Genomic DNA, 21,330 nt, shown 5'->3' with positions numbered 1-21,330 from the left:
GAATTTATAGTGATCAGAGGTTGATGAAAGGGACTGTTGTTTCTTATGGCCCTGGCCTTGTGGCTTGCTTACCATGTGATATACCATTAGATGACTTGCCCTTCCTACTCTGTTTCCACAGGCTTTTGGGTCTCTTCTCATCATGTTTGTGATCCAGTGGGTCTACACCCTCATTAACATGGGCGTTGCTGCTGTTGTATATTTCTACATTGGTCGGGCCAGTCCAGGGCTTCACCTTGGTAAGCAGCAGAGTCTTTTTGCCACCATCTTCCTTCTTCTCTTTTAGCATTCATTGAAAAAATGTGTTTTGAGCACCTATTAAATGCCAACATTGACTCAGCTATGAATCCCATTTTCAAGTAGTGTATAGTCTAGGAGGAAAAATATAGCATGCACACAAATGGTAACAAATAAAAAATAACAACTTGTTGGTTGCCATAAGACATATGGCAGTAAAATTGATAACAATAGCAGAAGGGCCAGGAGGGAATAAGGGGGGGTAGAGACTGTATAGGCAATTCTTACGAGGAGCTTTGCCATTTGGGACTAGATGAAATCTAAAACCTACTGTTTTAGGTTTCTGATACTACTGTGAAATACTATAATATTACTTAAAGGTAGACCATGATAAGTTAAAAAGGTATACTACAAACCCTAGAGCAACGACTAAAATAATACAACAAAGAAGTATAGCTAATAAGCCAATAAAGAAGATAAAATTGAATTTAAAAAAATACTCAAATCAAAATAAAGCAGGAAAAAAGAAAATAATAAAGGGCATATGAGACAAACAAAAAACAAATAGCAAGGTGGTTTATATAAACCTAGCCATAGCAAATGACACACTAATTATAAATGGTCTAAACATTCCCAGTTAAACGGTCTAAACACTGATATTGTCAGATTGAATAAAAAAGCATGATCCATGATTAAACATGCTGCCTACAAGAAATCTACTTTAAATATAAAGGCAAAAATATATTAAGAGCAAAAGGGTGGGAAAAGATAATATCATGATAACATGAATCAAAACAAAACTGAAGTGATTATATTAACACGAGACAAAATAGATTTCAGAGGACAGATTATTATCAGAGATAAAGAGGGTCATTTCAGAAAAGTAAAGGGAAAAATTCATCAAGAGGACAAAACAAACCTTAACACTTATGCACTTAGAAACAGAGCTTTAATAACATGATGCAAAACCTGACAATTGCAAAAAGAAATAGAAAAGTTCATAATTATAGTCAGATTCCAATACCTCTCTCTCAATAATTGCTGAAATAAGTAGGCTTAAAATCAATAAGGCTTTAGAAGACTTGAAGAACATTGTCAACAAACTTGACCAAACTGACATTTATAGAACATTCCACCTAACAACAACAGAATATACATTCCTTTTGAGTATACATGAAACATTTACCAGGATAGACCATCGTCTATGATTAAAAAATGTTTAATAAATTTTAAAAAGTTTAATAAATTTTAAAAAGTTTTTAAAAAGGTTAAATAAATTTAAAAGCATTCAAGCAAATTCAAGAACAAAGTATGTTCCTTGACTAAGGAGGAGGTAAATTAGAAATAAGTAATAGAATGATATTCCAGGTATCAAAATATTTAGAAACTAAAGAACACTAAATAACACTAAATGACTAAGAACACTAAATAAACTAAAGAAACTAAATAACTGATGGCCCTGAGAAGACATAAAAAGTGAAATTACAAAATATTTTGAACTGAACAAAAACAAAAATGTAACATCTCAAAATTATGGGATGCAGCTAATGCAGTAGTTAGAAGGAAATTTATCACATTGAATGCATATATTAGAAAAGACCAGAAACCAATATTGTACTGTATGTTCACTACCTAAAATTAAAAAAAAAGAAAAAAAAGAAAAAGAAAAGAAGAAAGTTCTGAAATCAATAACCCCAGCTTCCAACTTAAGAAACTAGAGAAAGAAGAACAGATTAAACCCGAATAAGAAGAAAAAAGGAAAAAATAAAGATCAAGGTAGAAATCAATAAAAATTTTATAGAGAGAGAATGTAATGAGACAAAAATCTGGTTATGCAAGATCAATAAAATTGACAGGCCTCCAGCTAGACTGAGAAGTGTAAAAGGAGAGAAGGCACAAAAATACCAATATCAGGAATGAGAGAGATGATATTACTAGCATCTACAGATGTAAAAGTAAAACAAAGAAATATTACAAATCGCTATACGCCAGTAAATTTAGCAACTGAGATAAACTGGACAAATTCCTTGAAAGATGGAAATATCAAAGCTCACTCTAGAATATAGGGCTATTTAGGTAATCTCAATACCTTGTCATTAAAAACCTGCCCACAGAGAAAACTCTAGGCCCCGGTGGCTTCACTAATGCAAACTGTCAAATATTTAAGGAAGAAAGAATATTAATTCTATAGAAACTCTTTGGAATACTCTACACCAATATCCCTCATGAATGTAGATGCAAAAAAATCATAACAAAATTTTAACAAGTTGAATATAAAAATGTGTAAAAAGGATAATGCATCATAACAAAATGGATGTACCCCAGAATTCGAGGTTTAACATTCTAAATCAATGAGTGTAATATTCACACACTACAAGGGGAAAACTACAAGCATTTCTGAGAGGAAATTAAAGAAATAAATGAAGAGATCTACTGTGTTTTTGAATTGGAGGATTCAATATTCTTAATGTCAGTTCTCCCCAAATTGTCCTATAATTCGACACAATCCCAGTCAAAACCTCAGGTGCCTCTTGTGGAGCTACTGGCAAGCAGATTCCAAAATATTTACATGGAAATGCAAAAAACCTATAGTAGTCCAGCCAGCTTTGTAAAAGAACAGAGTTGAACTTACATTACCTGATTTTGAGATTGATTATAAATTAAAGCAATTGAGATAGCATGGTATTGGCATGAAGATAGACAAATCAGTGGCCAAAGTAGAGAGTCTAGAAACTAGCCCCCACATATATGGTCAGTTGATTATCAAAAACCGTACAAAGGCAATTCAGTGGAAGAAAAGTCTTTTTAGCATATAGTGCTAGAACAATTGGAAATCCATATTCAAAAATTAAGCTGCAATTGCATACATCATACAATACAAAAATAACTCAAAATGGATCATAGAACTAAATGTAAAACCTAAAATTATAAAATTTCTAAAATAAAATGTAGGAAACTGTGACTGAATGAGGCAGATTTCTCAGATACAACACTCAGTGCAGGAAAAGAGTTGATAAATTGGACTTCCTCAAAATTAAGAACTCTGATCTTCCAAACATACTGGTAAAGACATGCAGAGGTCAGGGTGCCTGGGTGGCTCAGTCTGTTAAGCTCAGGTCATGATCCCAGGGTTCTGGGATTGAGCCCCGCATCAGGCCCCCTACTAAGCAGGGAGTCTGCTTCTCCCTCTCCCACTCCCCCTGCTTGTGTTCCCTCTTTGTCAAATAAATGAATAAAATCTTTCTTTAAAAGATTTTATTCATTTATTTGAGAGAGAGAAGGAGAGAGAGAGAACATGAGAGGGGGGAGGGTCAGAGGGAGAAGCAGACTCCCTGATGAGCAGGGAGCCCGATGTGGGACTCGATCCTGGGACTCCAGAATCATGACCTGAGCCGAAGGCAGCTGCCCAACCAACTGAGCCACCCAGGCGCCCCTAAATGAATAAAATCTTAAAAAAAAAAAAAAAAGAAAGAAAGAAAACGCAAAGGCAAGCCACAGACTGTGGGAAAATATTAGCAATTCACATATCCGATAAAGGACTTGTTTCTAGAACACATAAAAACTCTCAAATTTCAATAATAAGGAAATGACAACAAAAACAGGCAAAGATTTTAAATAGATTTCATCAAAGAACATAAATGGATGGCAAAATAAGCACATGAAAAGATGCACAATGTGAGTGGTCATTAGGAAATTCAACTAAAATCACAACATACTACTATACACCTATTAATATGACTAAAATTAAAAGTACTGACCATGTCACCTGTTGAAGATATGGAGCAACTAGAACTATCATATACTGCTGGTGGGAATGTAAATGATACGCTCACTTTGTAAAACAGTGTGGCAGTTTATTAAAAAGTTAAACAGGGGAGGTGGGTGGGGTGATGGGTGAAATAGGTGATGGGGATGAAGGAGTGCACTTGCTGTGGTGAGCGCTGGGTGTTGCATGGAAGTGTTGAATCACTATATTGTACACCTGAAACTAATATACCACTGTATGTTAGCTAATTGGAATTAAAATTTAATAAATAAATACATTGATAAATAAATAAGTAAAGTTAAACATATACCTGCTATATGAACCTGCTACTGGACTCCTAGTTATTTACCCAAGTGAAATGAAAGCGTATGGCCATAAAAAAAAAAAAAAAAAACCACATGCACATGAATATTCATAGCAGCTTAATTTGTAAATAGCCCCAAACTGGAAACAACTCAAATGTCCACCAAGAGGTGACTCTATAAATGAATTGTAGTATAACCATACAATGGAATACTACTCAGCAATAAAAAGAATGAACTTTTTTTTAAAGAATGGACTATTGATACATGCAGTAACATGGATGAATCTCAAAATGAAGATGCTGAGTGAAAGAAATCGGACAAAAAGAGTACATAGTGTAGTATTTCATATATGTATAACTAATATATTTTATATATAATTTATATATAAACCAGACAAGAAGAGTGCATAGTATACTATTTCATATATATGTAGTTACTGAAAATGCAAAGTAGTCTATAATGACAGCAAATCTGTGGTTGCCTTTGGATGGGGTTTGTGGGTGGGGGATACGTGGGAAGGAGGTCTTATGAAGCAGCTTGAGGAAGCTATTGGAGGTGATGGGTACGTTCATTATCTTATTTGTGGTGATGGCTTCACAGTACATATATGTGTCAACACTTTCCAAATTTTACACTTCAAATACATGTAGTTTGTTCTAAAAATGTACTAATTTGTTTTAATTAGTAAGATTAAACAGAGGCACAGAAATGGTAAGATACACACACACACAGAAATGATAGTCTTTGTGAAGGAAGGAAGAAGTTTATACTGACAGATCTCTAGAAACAGGAGGCATGGCATGCCACTCAGGGCCAAGTGGGGAAGGACCAGGGTTGGTCAGGAGGCAGAAGAGGAAGAGAGGAGAACATGGCCCAGAGCCATTACTGAAGTTTTAATGGGAAGGGATGGGCGAGGCAGGTAGGCAGCTGACCACATTTGGGATTGGATAGTTTGAGTAATTTTGGTGGGCTCTGGGATGTAAGAGTGGTCACTGGCTACCCAGGACCTGGCTCTGGGGTCATCTAGGGCAGGGGAGTATTGGCTTGGTGTGTGGGAGTTTAACAAAGAAGGTAATTGGGGGTGAGGGCTCTGGATTTGTTGGTTTGTATATCCAAAGTATGCTTATAGGGGAATTGTTTGCTATCTCTAGGAATTCGCGCTCACCTCCAGGATTAAGGTCACAAATTCCAGAGCGACAAAAATCTAGAAAGTAAGAAAACGCAATCAGTACTCTGATTGTATTCCGTTATTCCTCAATAATAAAGCTGTTTAAAAACGACAGTTGAGAGCCCTTTTCAGCAAAATACTATGATGTATTTGTTTGATGTATTTTGTATATCTGATGTATAGTTTTGAAAGAAAAGCACATCAAACATTGTAAGTCCCATTTACATTAAAAATAATGCTTTAGAAAAAGTCATGCTAGGGAGAGGTCCTCCTATCAGCTAGTTTAAGGAATAGAATACATTTTGATTAACATAGGGATTATATTAGTGATTGCTTCTGAATTTCTTATAAATTACTTTGATATTAAGAAATTTAAATATTCCCAGAAATTTCTTCACACGAAAATATGAAATAAAATTTCAGGCCAATCTACATCCAGAATTTAGATAATTTAGAATCCAAATGATCACAAATAAGTAAGTTCAGTAAAATGTTTATGTTTATTTTCTTCCTTCCAACAATATCAAAATATATTAGAAACTTTCTCTTGCAATTACAGATATTAATGCAAATCTAAAATTTGTCCCCCCTTTAACCGCAAGAACCCTGAATGAAACTGAGGAAATATGTATTATCACCTACATCCTGTTGACATTAGCCAAGATTCTAACGTAAGCCCCATAATGCTAATGTCCTGATTATATATTGAATACTATCTTATCAACCAATTTTCAACCAGCCATTTAGATAGATAGACAGATGATAGATAGATAGATAGATAGATAGATAGATGATACAAAATTTGGAGAAATATTTTTTTTAATTTTATTTTATTATGTTATGTTAGTCACCATACATTACATCATTAGTTTTTGATGAAGTGTTCCATGATTCATTGTTTGTGTGTAATACCCAGTGCTCCATGCAATACATGCCCTCCTTAATACCCATCACCAGGCTAACCCATCCCCCCCCCCTCTAGAACCCTCAGTTTGTTTCTCAGAGTCCATAGTCTCTCATGGTTCATCTCTCCCTCCGATTTTCCCCCCTTCATTTTTCCCTTCCTACTATCTTCTTTTTTTTTTTTTAACATATAATGTATTATTTGTTTCAGAGGTACAGGTCTGTGATTCATCAGTCTTACACAATTCACAGTGTTCACCATAGCACATACCCTCCCCAATGTCTATCACCCAGCCACCCATCCCTCCCACCCCCCACCATTCCAGCAACCCTCAGTTTGTTTCCTGAGATTAAGAATTCCTCATATCAGTGAGATCATATGATACTTGTCTTTCTCTGATTGACTTATTTCGCTTAGCATAATACCCTCTAGTTCTATCCATGTCATTGCAAATGGCAAGATTTCGGGGTTTTTTTATGGCTGCATAATATTCCATGCGTATATATACCACATCTTCTTTATCCGTTCATCTGTCAATAGGCATCTTGGCTCTTTCCATAGTTTGGCTATTGTGGACATTGCTGCTGTAAACATCGGGGTGCACATACCCCTTTGGATCACTACATTTGTATGGGGGTAAATACCCAGTAGTGCAATTGCTGGGCCATAGGGTAGCTCTATTTTCAACTTTTTGAGGAACCTCCATACTGTTTTCCAGAGTGGCTGCACCAGCTTGCATTCCCACCAACAGTGTAGGAGGGTTCCCCTTTCTCCGCATCCTCGCCAACGTTTATCATTTCCTGACTTGTTAATTTTAACCATTCTGACTGGTGTGAGGTGGTATCTCATGGAGGTTTTGATTTGGATTTCCCTGATGCTGAGTGATGGTGAGCACTTTTTCATATGTCTGTTGGCCATTTGGATGTCTTCATTGGAAAAATGTCTGTTCATGTCTTCTGCCCATTTCTTGATTGGGTTATTTGTTCTTTGGGTGTTGAGTTTGATAAGTTCTTTATAGATTTGGGATACTAGCCCTTTATCTGATATGTCCTTTGCAAATAACTTCTCCCATTCTGTCGGTTGTCTTTTGGTTTTGTTGACTGTTTCCTTTGCTGTGCAAAAGCTTTTTATCTTGATGAAGTCCCAATAGTTCGTTTTTGCCCTTGCTTCCCTTCCCTTTGGCGATGTGTCTAGGAAGAAGTTGCTGCAGGGGTGCCTGGGTGGCTCAGTCGTTAAGGGTCTGCCTTTGGCTCAGGTCATGATCCCAGAGTCCTGAGATCGAGCCCCACATCGGGCTCCCTGCTCAGCGGGAAACCTGCTTCTCCCTCTCCCACTCCCACTGCTTGTGCTCTCTCTCTCTCGCTGTGTCTCCCTCTGTCAAATAAATAAATAAAATCTTAAAAAAAAAAAAAAAGAGTGAGAGCGTTCCCCACAGGGTTGCCCTCTCTCAGCATTTAAAAAAAAAAAAAAAGAAGTTGCTGCAGCTGAGGTCAAAAAGGTTGCTGCCTGTGTTCTTCTCTAGGATTTTGATGGATTCCTGTCTCACATTTAGGTCTTTCATCCATTTTGAGTCTATTTTTGTGTGTGGTGTAAGGAAATCGTCCCATTTCATTCTTCTGCATGTGGCTGTCCAATTTTCCCAACACCGTATGTTGAAGAGACTGTCTTTTTTCCATTGGACATTCTTTCCTGCTTTGTCTCAGATTAGTTGACCATAGAGTTGAGGGTCCATTTCTGGACTCTCTATTCTGTTCCATTGTTCTATGTGTCTGTTTTTGTGCCAGTACCATACTGTCTTGATGATGACAGCTTTGTAATAGAGCTGGAAGTCCGGAATTGTGATGCCACTAGCTTTGCTTTTCTTTTTCAACATTCCTCTGGCTATTCAAAGTCTTTTCTGGTTCCATACAAATTTTAGGATTATTTGTTCCAGCTCTGTGGAAAAAGTTGATAGTATTTTGATAGGGATTGCATTGAATGTGTAAATTGCTCTAGGTAGCATTGACATCTTCACAATATTTGTTCTTCCAATCCATGAGCATGGAATGTTTTTCCATTTCTTTGCATCTTCCTCAATTTCTTTCATGAGTATTCTATAGTTTTCTGAGTACAGATTCTTTGCCTCTTTGGTTAGATTTATTCCTAGGTATCTAATGGTTTTGGGTGCAATTGTAAATGGGATCGACTCCTTAATTTCTCTTTCTTCTGTCTTGTTGTTGGTGTATAGAAATGCAACTGATTTCTGTGCATTGATTTTATATCCTGCCACTTTACTGAATTCCTGTATGAGTTCTAGCAGTTTTGGGGTGGAGTCTTTTGGGTTTTCCACATACAGTATCATATCATCTGCAAAGAATAAGAGTTTGACTTCTTTGCTGATTCGGATGACTTTTATTTCTTTTTGTTGTCTGATTGCTATGGGTAGGACTTCTAATACTATGTTGAATAGCAGGGGTGATAGTGGACATCCCTGCCGTGTTCCTGACCCTAGGGGAAAAGCTCTTAGTTTTTCCCCATTGAGAATGATATTCTCTGGGTTTTTCATAGATGGCTTTTATGATATTGAGGTATGTACCCTCTATCCCTATACTCTGAAGAGTTTTAATCAAGAAAGGATGCTGTACTTTGTCAAATGCTTTTCCTGCATCTATTGAGAGGTTCATATGGTTCTTGTTCTTTCTTTTATTAATGTATTGTATCACGTTGATTGATTTGTGGATGTTGAACCAACCTTGCAGCCCAGGAATAAATCCCACTTGGTCGTGGTGAATAATCCTTTTAATGTACTGTTGGATCCTATTGGCTAGTATTTTGGTGAGAATTTTTGCATCCATGTTCATCAGGGATATTGGTCCGTAGTTCTTCTTTTTGATGGGGTCTTTGTCTGCTTTGGGGATCAAGGTAATTGTGGCCTCATAAAATGAGTTTGTAAGTTTTCCTTCTATTTCTATTTTTTGGAACAGTTTCAAAAGAATAGGTATTAATTCTTCTTTAAATGTTTGGTAGAATTCCCCTGGGAAGCCTTCTTTTTGATAAGTCTGGCCAGGGGTTTATCAATCGTATTAATTCTATCAAAGAACCAGCTCCTAGTTTCATCGATCTGTTCTACTGTTCTTTTGGTTTCTTTTTCATCGATTTCTGCTCTGATCTTTGTTATTTCTCTTCTCCTGCTGGGTTTAGGCTTTACTTGCTATTCTTTCTCCAGCTCCTTTAGGTGTAGGGTTAGGTTGTGTATTTGAGACCTTTCTTGTTTCTTGAGAAAGGCTTGTATTACTATATACTTTCCTCATAGGACCACCTTTGCTGCATCCCAAAGATTTTGAACAGTTGTGTTTTCATTTTCATTTGTTTCCATGAATTTTCTTTTAGTTCTTCTTTAATTTCCTGGTTGACCCATGCATTCTTTAGTAGGATGCTCTTTAGCCTCCATGTATTTGAGTTCTTCCCAACTTTTCTCTTGTGATTGAATTCTAGTTTCAAAGCATTGTGGTCTAAAAATATGCAGGGAATGATCCCAATCTTTTGGTATCGGTTTAGACCTGATTTGTGATCTAGGATGTGATCTATTCTGGAGAATGTTCCATGGGCACTAGAGAAGAATGTGTATTCTGTTGCTTTGGGATGGAATGTTCTGAATATATCTGTGAAGTCCATTTGGTCCAGTGTATCATTTAAAGCCTTTATTTCCTTGTTGATCTTTTACTTAGAGGATCTGTCCATTTCAGTGAGGGGGTTGTTAAAGTCCCCTACTATTATTGTATTGTTGTCAATGTATTTCTTTGATTTTGTTATTAATTGGCTTATATAATTGGCTGTTCCCATGTTAGGGGCATAGATATTTATAATGGTTAGATCTTCTTGTTGGATAGACCCTTTAAGGATGATATAGTGTCCTTCCTCATCTCTCTTATTATAGTCTTTGGTTTAAAATCTATTGTCTGATATAAGGATTGCCACCCCAGCTTTCTTTTGATGTCCATTAGCAAGGTAAATGGTTTTCCACCCCCTCACTTTCAATTTGGATGTGTCTTTGGGTCTAAAATGAGTCTCTTGCAGGCAGCATATCAATGGGTCTTGTTTTTCTATCCAATCTGTTACCCTGTGTCTTTTGATTGGGGCATTTAGCCCATTTACATTCAGGGTAACTATTCAGAGATATGAATTTAGTGCCATTGTATTGCCTGTAAGGTGACTGATACTGTATATTGTATCTATTCCTTTCTGGTCTATGTTACTTTTAGGCTCTCTCTTTGCTTAGAGGACCCCTTTCAGTATTTCTTATAGGGCTGGTTTGGTGTTTGCAAATTCTTTTGGTTTTTGTTTGTCCTGGAAGCTTTTTATTTCTCCTATTTTCAATGACAGCCTAGCTGGATATAGTATTCTTGGCTGCATATTTTTCTTGTTTAGTGCTCTGAATATATTGTGCCAGTCCTTTCTGGCCTGCCAGGTCTCTGTGGATAGGTCTGTTGCCAGTCTAATGTTTCTACCATTGTAGGTTACAGACCTCTTGTCCTGAGCTGCTTTCAGGATTTTCTCTTTGTATCTGAGACTTGTAAGTTTTACTATTAGATGTCGGGATGTTGACCTATTTTTATTGATTTTGAGGGGGTTCTCTGTGCCTCCTGGATTGTGATGCCTGTTTCCTTCCCCAAATTAGGGAAGTTCTCTGCTATAATTTGCTCTAATATACCTTCTGCCCCCCTCTCTCTTTCTTCTTCTTCTGGGATCCCAATTATTCTAATATTGTTTCATCTTATGGTATCACTTATCTCGAATTCTGCCCTTCTGCCTCATTTATCCTAGCAGTTAGAGCCTCCATTTTTGATTGCACCCCATTAATAGCCTTTTTTGTTTCGACTTGGCTAGATTTTATTTCTTTTATTTCTCCAGAGAGGGTTTCTCTAGTCTCTTCCATGCTTTTTCAAGCCCAGCTAGTATCTTTATAATCGTCATTCCGAACTCTAGTTCTGACATCTTACTAATGTCCATATTGATTAGGTCCCTGGCAGTTGGTATTGCCTCTTGTTCTTTTTTTTGAGGTGAGTTTTTCCATCTTGTCATTTTGTCCAGAGGAGAATAGAAGAATGAGAGAACAAAATGCTAATAGGGTAACAACAATCCCAGAAAAACATACACTAAACAAATCAGAGAGACCCAAAACCAGGGGGAAAAGAAAGGGAAAGAAAGAAAAAAGAAAAAAAAGAAATACCATCAAATATGATCAGGCTGGTGAATAGATCAGTGCCACACACTAGATTTTGAGCATATTTTGGTCTGTTAGAAGAAACTGCTTCCCAAAATTTTAAAGTGAGAAAAACATATATGTACAAAATAAGGGTAAGTACAATGAAGGGATGGAATATGACTGTAAGATGAAAATTATAAAAGATTTTATAAAAGTAATTGATAAGATAAGTTGGTTGAAAAAGAAAGAAGAGAAATTAAAAAAAAAAGGGAGAGAATGTGATCAGGCAGGAGACTAGAACAAAGCCATACACTAGAGATTTAGGGTATATTTTGGTCTGTTAGAAGCAACCGTATCCCAAAATTTTAAAGAGAGAACAACTTATATATATACAAAAAATAAGGTTAACTACAATAAAGGGATAGAATATAACTCTAAAAATGAAAAATAAAAAAGATTTTATAAAAAGGGATTGATAAGATGAGATGGTTGAAAAAGGGAAAAAGAAAACCTAAAAAAAAAAGAAAAAAAATTAAAAAAATTAACTTTGAAACACTAAAGAATCATGGTAAAAAAGCCATGGATTCTATGTGCAGTATTCCCCAGCTCTGGAGTTCTGCTGTTCTCATTGATCGGTAAACTTGGTCTTGGCTGGCTGTTCTTGCTGATCTTCTGGGGGAGGGACCTGTTGCTGTGGTTCCCAAATGTCTTTGCCGGAGGCAGAATTGCCCTGCCCTTGTCGGTCTGGGCTAAGGAATCTGCTCGGGTTTGCTCTTGGGAACTTTTGTTCCCTGCAAGCTTTCCATACAGCTTTGGAGGACAAGAGTGAATGGCAGCCTCCCTATCTCTGGCCTCAGAGGAGCTGAGAACTCGGGGCCCCACTCCTCAGTGAGCCCCCAGAGAAAAGCAGTCAATCACTCCCATCTCGCTGGTCTCCGGCCACACTCCGTGCTCACCCGGCCTGTGACCGAGCATTTCTATCTCTGGCACCTGACCCCGTGTAGAGTCTCCAAACCCAGCCGATCCCTGCGGTGTGCTCCTGTGCCGCTCCTCCCAGGGGAGGAAGGGGAGTCTTCCTGGATCTGCTGCTTGTTGGGTCCCTGCTGGAGGAGCCTGACTGTGCTGCGGATCACGGTTTAGGGCATCCCCGAGCTGAGAGCCTGCACCTCGGCTTCGTCTCTGCAGCCGGCTTCCCCCGTCCGATCCCTGGGAGCTCTGTTGCACTCAGGCACCCCCAGTCTTTCTGTGATCCCGAGGGTCCTGAGACCACACTGTCCCACGAGGGTTCCATACCCCGCTTAACCACTGGAGCGATGTCCCTCAGTGGAGCCGACTTCTAAAAGTTCCGATTTTGTGCTCCACTGCTCTCTCACTTGCCAGAAGTGGCCGACGGAGGCCCCTTCCCCCGCCGTCTATCCTCCCGAATATTGCCTCGGATTCATTTCTCCGCATGTCCTACCTTCCAGAAAGTGGTCGCTTTTCTGTTCAGAGAGTTATTGCTTTTCTTTTCTTCTATCTCCTGTTGAGTTTGTAGGTGTTCAGAATGGTTTGATATCTAGCTGAATTCCTGGGACCAGATGAAATTTAGGTCTCCTACTCCTCTGCCATCTTATCAAAAATTGATAAGTCCTATACTAATCAGTGTGTCTGATGTCAGGCTATTTGGCCAGTATCACGACAGTCTCACTTCAAACTTCAGCTCTGACATGGCTATATATTGAGCTAAGTGATTCACTTAACACCTAAAGAAACATCCTGTGTGCCAGACCCTGGGTATTGCACTGTGAGTGTTCCAAGATGAAAAAGACATCCTTTCTATGCTTAAAGAGTGAATGGTCTAGTAGGGGATTTTATAGCATGTATTTAACATATTATCAATTTGAAACTAACAGAAAAAAATTGTCAAAAATTTTTAGATTCCTAAGACCGAAGTTGGCAAATCCTCTGCTTTTTCCTCTATAGCACTGTATTTAGTTTCTTTCTTAGGATTATGGATTTTAGAAATTTTTGAAAACCATATATGGGTACAAAGTCCTTAGTAGTTTGCTGTCAGAGTCTTTACAATAAATGAAGTTTAGTTAAACTGAAAAAGGAAAGATTTTATGCTAATTCTGTATGTGTGTCAGGGAGTGTTTATTCACACTATTAAAACTGGGCTTCTGGACGTAAAGCCTTTATTAATATTATGTATATTTTTTCCCTGCAGGATTAGCCTCCAGCTTCAGTTTCTTCAGGTGGATGAAGTCCCTTCTGATCCCCTCCTGCAGGTCTGTGCTAATCTGGGGCCGTGGGAGGTAGTCAGGGTATCCAGTCCCTGGCTAGGTTTAAGTGAACTGTGGGTGGGAACCTGACATTTGACAACCTCAGTGACACTCAGACTCTGCTCCTCACTGCCTTCCACCACCCATCCCCCAACCCTATGCCCGGTCTCAGCTCAGCAGAAGCTTCCTCTGGCTCCGATCTTGCCTTCATACCCTCAGGAATCATGAACAGAGGCTTTATCTAGAATCTGATTGCTGGGTGCTGAGTCAGTGAGTTCCCAGTCTAAGACACGCGAGCATCAATACACAACCATACGCAAGATTAAGGCCGCGAGGCTGTCATCTCAAATCAGAGGTGGTTGACGTGATTGTATTGGCGAAAGTGCAGAGGTCAAGTACAGAAACATAGCAGAGATTCTAGAGGATTTCTGTGGGCCCTCCATGTTCAAATACACAGGGAAATGGAGAAGTAGGAGGAGGCCTCATGGAGAAGGTCAGATTTCAGGAGCGCTCTCATGTCTTTCGTCTTCCTCCTCCACCCTTCCGGTACAGTGCTTCCTTGACTTTGAAGGCCTCAGGACTCTGGAAAATCACTTCCCTCCCCTTTTAGTACCAGTGAGGAACCAGGGCTGTGGGCTGGGAAAATCCAGGCAGAACCCAACCAAGTGTTTATTTGGTTTCATTTTGTTGGTTTGTTTCTGAAACTGGAGATGTTTGGGTTGCCCTTACCAATATTTCCACCTTCTGTGCCCTGACATTGCTAATGGACGATGGGAGCCTTTCCCATTGATCCCAAATGTAAATTCAGAATCCTCTCGTTTTTTTCTTTCCATTTTTCTTTATTGTGGTAAAATAAACATATCATAAAAACCTTATCATCTTAACCATTTTTTTAAGTAGGCTTCACGCCCAGTGTGGGGCTTGAACTCACTACCCTGAGATCAAGACCCGAGCTAAGATCAGGAGTCAGATGCTTAACTGACTGAGACACCCAGGCACCCCCCATCTTAGCCATCTTAACCATCTTAACCATCAAATGTCAGGTTCCCACCCACAGTTCACTTAAACCTAGACACTTCAACTTCTTAACCCCTGTACAGTTCAGTGGCATTAAGTCCATTCACATCATTGTGCAACCATCACCACCATCCATCTCCAGAACTCACTATCTTGCAAAACAGAAAGACTATACCCACTAAACAATAACTCCCTATTCCTCTCTCCTAAGAATCCTTTTAAAGACAGCTCTTTGTAGCACTACCAATCTGTTCAAGTTGACAGAAGAAATGGAACCTTGGTGCTAGAGCCTAGGATGATGAACCAAAAGGAATCCTCCTCTGGAAACCACCAGAGAGAGGGCTGGGAGGAGCTGGTGTGGAGGGGAGAACCCCTGTCTTCTGCCTGGAAGCTGGGCTGTTGTCCTTTGGGCAGCGATAGGAGGGGGCGGGTTGCCCCTCGGCCTCTCTTCCAGTCTGGGGCACCAGGTTGGGTGACTTAGGTCACGACACACCAGCCTTGCTCTCTCTCCTCTACCACCTGGTCCTGAGGGAAAGTAGAGGCTGAGTGGACATAGATTCTGTGTAGAAGCTGCCTACAGAATCTGGAGCTGCAAGTCGTGTGTGGTTGAGAGTACTTGGCCTTCTCTGATTCACAGGAATATTTTTAGGCATCTCTGGTTTTAAAGCCTATAAATGACCCTGGGAGGTCACTACTCCTTAAGTTGCACTTGAATTCCAGGAATTTCACGTCTGAGGTCACCAGAATACTATGTAGAAAAAACAATGTCTTCAGAGGAGATTATTGTTAGAGAAGGATAGTGCTTTGGTCAGAATAGGACCCAGTGCACACTATTCATAGCTCTGTGGGCTTGTGAAGTGGGTCTCAACATCACACTTGCTGGCCTCACGTGCCTACTGGGTGAGATCCTGTGGTGGTTATTCGGGGGGGGGGGGGTGAAAGGACCAAGAAAGGATGGTTCACTTAAAAGTAGAAATTGCTGTTTTGTAGTTTCGAAGGGTTTGTGGTCCCCCTCTCCCCACTTCCCCAACTATAGTCCCAGATGCTCTTCAAAACCAAAGAAGAAGAATATTGTAGAATATGTTTGGGCAAAGGAACTTGGGCATGTTGCTTCTTGTGTTACACATACAATTCCCAGAATTATGTGAAATGAAGCCTGACCTTGAAGAGGGCTTTCTTTCCAGAAGTCCTGACAGTTGCCCAGGTGAGAATTCTCAGGCCATTCTAGTCTAAAAGTGAAGCATAGTGTCTCCCTGAACTCAAAAGAATACTATGGTTTCACCTAAAAAAAAAAAAAAAAAAAAAAGCATTAACAAAAATAATTCATTGGCAAAACACTCGTATGTTGACTGAATGTCGCCTCTTAACCTTACTTCTTGAAGATTCAACCATTATAGAAGTTCACTCATTTCTCAGAAAACCTCCATTTATCTAATTTAGGTATGTTTTCAGCAAGTGGCTGCAAGCCTTAGTCCTGTGATCTAAACTTCTATAACGGCACATTTTGCCAGAGGCAACTGGAGCTTTCTACTGAGGTTGCACAAGTTTAGAACGTTAGATTTCTACCTTTTAAAGATAGTTGTCAAATATATTCTTTAAAGAATTGAACATTACTAGTCACAAAGAAGATGATTCTTTCTGAGTAAAATTTTAAGGAGGAAATCCATGGCTGAGGTGATTTAAGGACCTACCACAGACTGAGGGAACCGAAGGGGACCTGGAAAGATGAGAAAACAAGGCAGGGGAGGTGAAGAGCTAGCCTGGGGCCATGAGGCTGATTAGTGGCAGGCCGGTGACTATCCATCTTCCTTACTGCGTTCTGCCTCTAGCACTTTCCGCTTGTCTCCCAGACATTTTTCTTTACCAGTTTATTCTCACTCCAACTGTATGTAGTCGGTGACAATGGAATCCACATCGGGACTTGCTTTTCGTCTTCAGGCCAGTTTAGTGTCAAAAACATTTGCAGTTCCCCTCGTAGCCGCTTCCTCTGTAAACCTCAGCCCCAGAAATCATTCTTCAGTCAGCGTTCTTTCCAAAGACCCAAAGAAAAGTTTCTCTTTCTGCTCTTCTCAGTTTTCCAGCCTCTCCATTCCATTATTTCATTTAACAGGAAATCAAAGAAAAGCTATAGAGTCCCAACATGACACCATTTGGAAGGTTATCTTTGTGGGTTGTCTCCTATTGGGTGGGTACAGTTTTATATGTTTCTACTAAAGAGAGGTAAGTATCACTCTCTCTCCTTATTTTATTTGATATTTATTTTTTGTAGTTTGGGTTCATAAACTATTATACATATAGTGTTCCACAGTTATCTTATTTAAATACATGTTAAATAAGAAGTACAAAGTAATAAGCACAATGACACTTGTGCAAAGCATTACTCTATCCCCGAGCAGATTCATCTCCACTGTTTAGTGCTTTGTCTATCGTTCTGACCGCCTCTCTGTTTCTCTCACCAAAGGAGCTTGAGATCTCCCCAAGAGCAGATAATTTTGGCACCATCCCTGGCTAGGGTTGACATGGAGATGACTCAGCTCACCCAGGAGAACGCCGACTTCGCCACTCGGGATCGCTACCACCGCTCCTCCCTCGTGAGTCGGGAACAGCTGATGTCTCAGTACTGACGTGCTGAGAACTCATTAGTAGGCAGCCCAAGGACCCTCCTCTGTTGGAGTTGTCCAGTGCATAATGGATCCAAATCCCAGAACCTTCGTGATGCTGGTTCTCCTCAGTAAGAAACTCAGAGACCTGTCCTCCCCCTGCTGGTTTGGACAATGGAAATCTGCATTCTGGTCCGGAACACCCATCTCACCAGGGTACCCCTGGAATGGCTATGGCCTCTGCAACACGCATCCAGTTTGGAGAACGCCACACGGACATCAAGACTTGTAGGTGTGGAGAATCAGACCAGGTTGCTTGTTCTGAAGGCCACAATAAATGGTTGTTTTAAATTTTATTGTATTATTTGTTTTTTGAATAAATAATACACTCACAGGGTTCTAAACCCCAAAGGATAATCATATATATACATATATATATAGTGAAAATTCCCCCTCCCAACCTTGTTCCTCATATATTCATCCCCTGCCCCAGAGGTAACCATTGTTCTTATATATACCTCCAGCATTTCTTTATGAATATACAAGTAAATAGGAATGTGGGTTCCAATTACTCCCTTTTTATACATAAAAGGTAGCGTATTATACATGTGTTCCGCACCTTGCTTTTCCCCTTGGAGACATTTCCATATCAATACATATACAGTTTCCTCATTATTTTTCACTGTATGAAAGTGGTATAATTTATTTCGTCAGTTCCACAGTGATGACATTTGGATCATTTCCCGTGTTTTGGTATTATAATCAGTTCTGCAGTGAATAATCTTGTACATATGTACAAGCATAAAGTCTATCTGTAGGATAAATTCCCAGAAGTGGAATTATGAGATCAAAGGGCACATGCATTTGCAAGCTATTATTGTTTAGGGAAAGTCTTTTTAATTAAAAAGTTAAATTACCGTGAAACATGTAATGGTGACTCATGTTCTCAAAAGCTTTTGTGGGCCCCAGCTCTGTGGACACGTTTGCAGCTGTTTTACGGTAGGAACGCATGAGGGGATAGGATGATTTTGGTTCCTCGATGAGCTCAGTGTGGCATTCATCACAAGCACGCAGCTTCCCCCGCCACTCCTCCGGGTAAGTTCAGCACCTGCCCCAGCGTTGGTAGTTTCCCCGCTGAGCCAGTCCATTGTGACCCCTTTCTTCTGTAGTAGACATGCTTAAGCTGGTGTGGAGACTCACCTGGGAGGCTTGTTAAAAGTGCAGCTTTCTGCACCTCATCCACAGATTTTTTTTTTATTCAGTAGGTTTGGAGCAGAGTCCTGGACTTGACTTTTTTTTTTTTTTTAAGATTTTATTTATTTATTAGACAGAGCACGAGCAGTGGGCAGGGAGCGGGAGAAGCAGACTCCCTGCTGAGCAGGGAGCCTGATGCCAGACTCGATCCCTGGACCCTGGGATCATGACCTGAGCTGAAGGCAGTTAAGCGTCTGCTTAACTGACTGAGCTACCGCAGGCACCCCTGGACTTGACATTTTTAATGAGGGCTTCAGTGATTCCACGCAGGCCATCCTTGGGCCCCCATGTTGAGGAGTGCTGGTCTGCTGAACGGAACAGGCTTAAAGCCAGTGGGAGGGGAAGGTCATGATGAGGGACTAGTTGGATCTTGTTCTCTCCTAGAAAATGAGGTAGAGTTTATGATGACTGCTCATGCACCATTTGAGTTAAACACCAGACTTACAAACATTATTAGAAACAACTTAAAACAACTCAATAGGCATGTGGGAAATAGTAACAACGTACAGTGACTGTATTCATGAAGGCCAAGGTTGGTGATCTCTGAGGTCCCTTTTCAAGAAGAAACTGCTCTAAGTTTCTGAAATGTATCCTCACAGTTCTGGAGGCCAGACATCCAAAATCAGTGTCACTGAAATCAAGGTGTTAGCAGGGCTCTGCTCCCTCCAGGGGCTCTGATTACTGGGGAGAATTCTATCCTTGCCTTCTCCAGCTTCTGGTGGCTGTGGGCAGTCTTTGCCCTGTGGCCACATCACTCACATCTTCATGGCCAACATCTTCAAATCTCTTTGCTCCATGGTCACACCCCCTCTCTCCTCTGTGTGTGTAATGTCAGCCTCTGCCTCACTCCTAAGGATTACGTGTGAGTGCATTTAGGTTCCACACACACAATCCAGGATACCTCATCTCAAGAGCCTTAAGGATTGGGATGTGGCTATCTTTTGGGGTACCACTTTTCGACCTACCACAGAAGCCTTTAATGATTCTGTGTTTTGTTCTTTTGAATTCTGCATAACAAGCTAAAGAAAAGTAACCCCTCTGAAAATGATAGTACTGACTTTGAAAACCTTACACAGCAGAAGATTCAAGTATCCAGGATAAGAACCTCCCCGACATTATTGTTACAGAAAAGAGTAAGAGGAGAATGGGGTGAAGATTTCCAGCATTCCACTCAGTGTTAAGGATACCTAAGTGAATGGCTCACAGTCTAGTGTGGGAGGCAGATACTAAACACACTGAATAATCGAATTGTCCAAAACACTCTTGTGTTTAACCCAATCATATCGCATAAATAGTAATAGTAACCAGTAGAGCAGCCATCAGATCTTAGCCTGGGATCCCCAGAAAGCAGAAGTTTATGTGCTACTGCTTTCCTGAGGGTGCACGCAGGGAAGCAGGAGCGAGAGAAAATGGGGGTGAGGCAGGGAGAGAGACTCGGCATTGACTTAGCAACTGCTTAGTATCAGGGGCGGCTGAACGCTTCATCTCAAAGGACCCTTTCTGAGAGCCTGTAGAGACACCTGCATCTCAAGACCTTCTTGCAGTGGGAGGAAAGGATGAGAATTATCCACTGGTTTTTGTTTCCCACAGTCAAAGGTTAGCCAGGAGACATAAACCATGTCCCAGCCTCACTCCTGCCCACACCCGTGATCTGCACTATGTGAGTACCTACCAAGTCCTGCAGCAAGCAGCAACCTGTGTGCGTGAAATTGGCCGGAGCCCAGCAGAACTGGTCCCTGCAGGGGTGGCTGAGATGAAACAGGTGGCCTTGGCCCCAGAGACAGGTGCGACAGAGAGGATCTGAGATGGCACGTAGGAGATGTTGTATACAACTTGTATAAGGACAAAGGTCAGTAGCAGGTACGGCTGTCAGAAAAATGAGACAAAGATGTCACTGCATCATTCAGACAGAATTTCAAAACTGTCAGTACAGTCAGGATATATGGCAGTGAAACTAGGAACATTTTCTAAAATAGAGGGGAAGATTCTGGCATAAAGATTTTACCAAGGAGTACACAGTTGTAGATGAGAATGTGTGAACGAGTGAGGGTCATATCAGACCTTCTAGAACCATGAATGTCTCCCTTCGGGCCACACGGTCTATTGATTAATCTATCCAGTGATCTATCATTCCCCCATCCATCTATCCACCTACTCCCTTACCTATTGATCTAGCCATTTATCCACCCATCCACCCACCCATTGATCTACCCATCTACCTGCCCATCCATGGCTGGAGCAACCGTATACATGCCCAAGACCACCTCACCTGAGCCAGGTACACCTCACCAATCTCAGAGTTTTACAATGTAAAAATATGATCACAGGCCATTCCAACAGAAATGAACTCAGCCACCACCCTCAGACTTTCAGGGTGAGTACAGACCAATTCTAGAGCACTCTTGAGTTCAGGGCTGGGAACCAGAATAGGGGTCATTTCTCAGATGTCTCTGGGAGTCATGCTAACAAGTCCTCTGACCTACACAATAGAGTATATCCTACACAAACAGTTTTAAATCAGTGTGGAAGTTTGAGGTTCAAGATTCCATCTTCCTTCCTCCCCTCCAGGTTTCTGACTGAGGGAATATATTTAAGGATGGGAAACAATGTGCCAATTTATGTATTAATACCTG

The 21,330-nt window shown here is 40.2% G+C and overlaps 1 protein-coding gene across 1 annotated transcript in view; it reads left to right on the top strand.

Annotated features, from left to right (window-relative positions):
• Positions 1-17,467, top strand: part of SLC12A8 (solute carrier family 12 member 8) — a 148,532-nt gene extending 131,065 nt beyond the window's left edge. The window contains exons 11-13 of the mRNA XM_088028966.1: positions 122-239; positions 13,772-13,832; positions 17,305-17,467. Of these exons, the coding sequence (XP_087885092.1) occupies positions 122-239; positions 13,772-13,832; positions 17,305-17,467 (342 nt within the window). The remainder of the gene's footprint in view (positions 1-121; positions 240-13,771; positions 13,833-17,304) is intronic.
• Positions 17,468-21,330: the final 3,863 nt, after the last annotated feature.

Source organism: Eumetopias jubatus, unplaced genomic scaffold, assembly GCF_037043125.1.
Source record: "Eumetopias jubatus isolate StellerSeaLion01/CBP00866 unplaced genomic scaffold, mEumJub1_p1.0 scaffold_1, whole genome shotgun sequence".
Lineage (NCBI taxonomy): Eukaryota > Metazoa > Chordata > Mammalia > Carnivora > Otariidae > Eumetopias > Eumetopias jubatus.
Note: the sequence above shows the minus strand (reverse complement) of the source record. Positions and strands in the feature narration are given on the sequence as shown.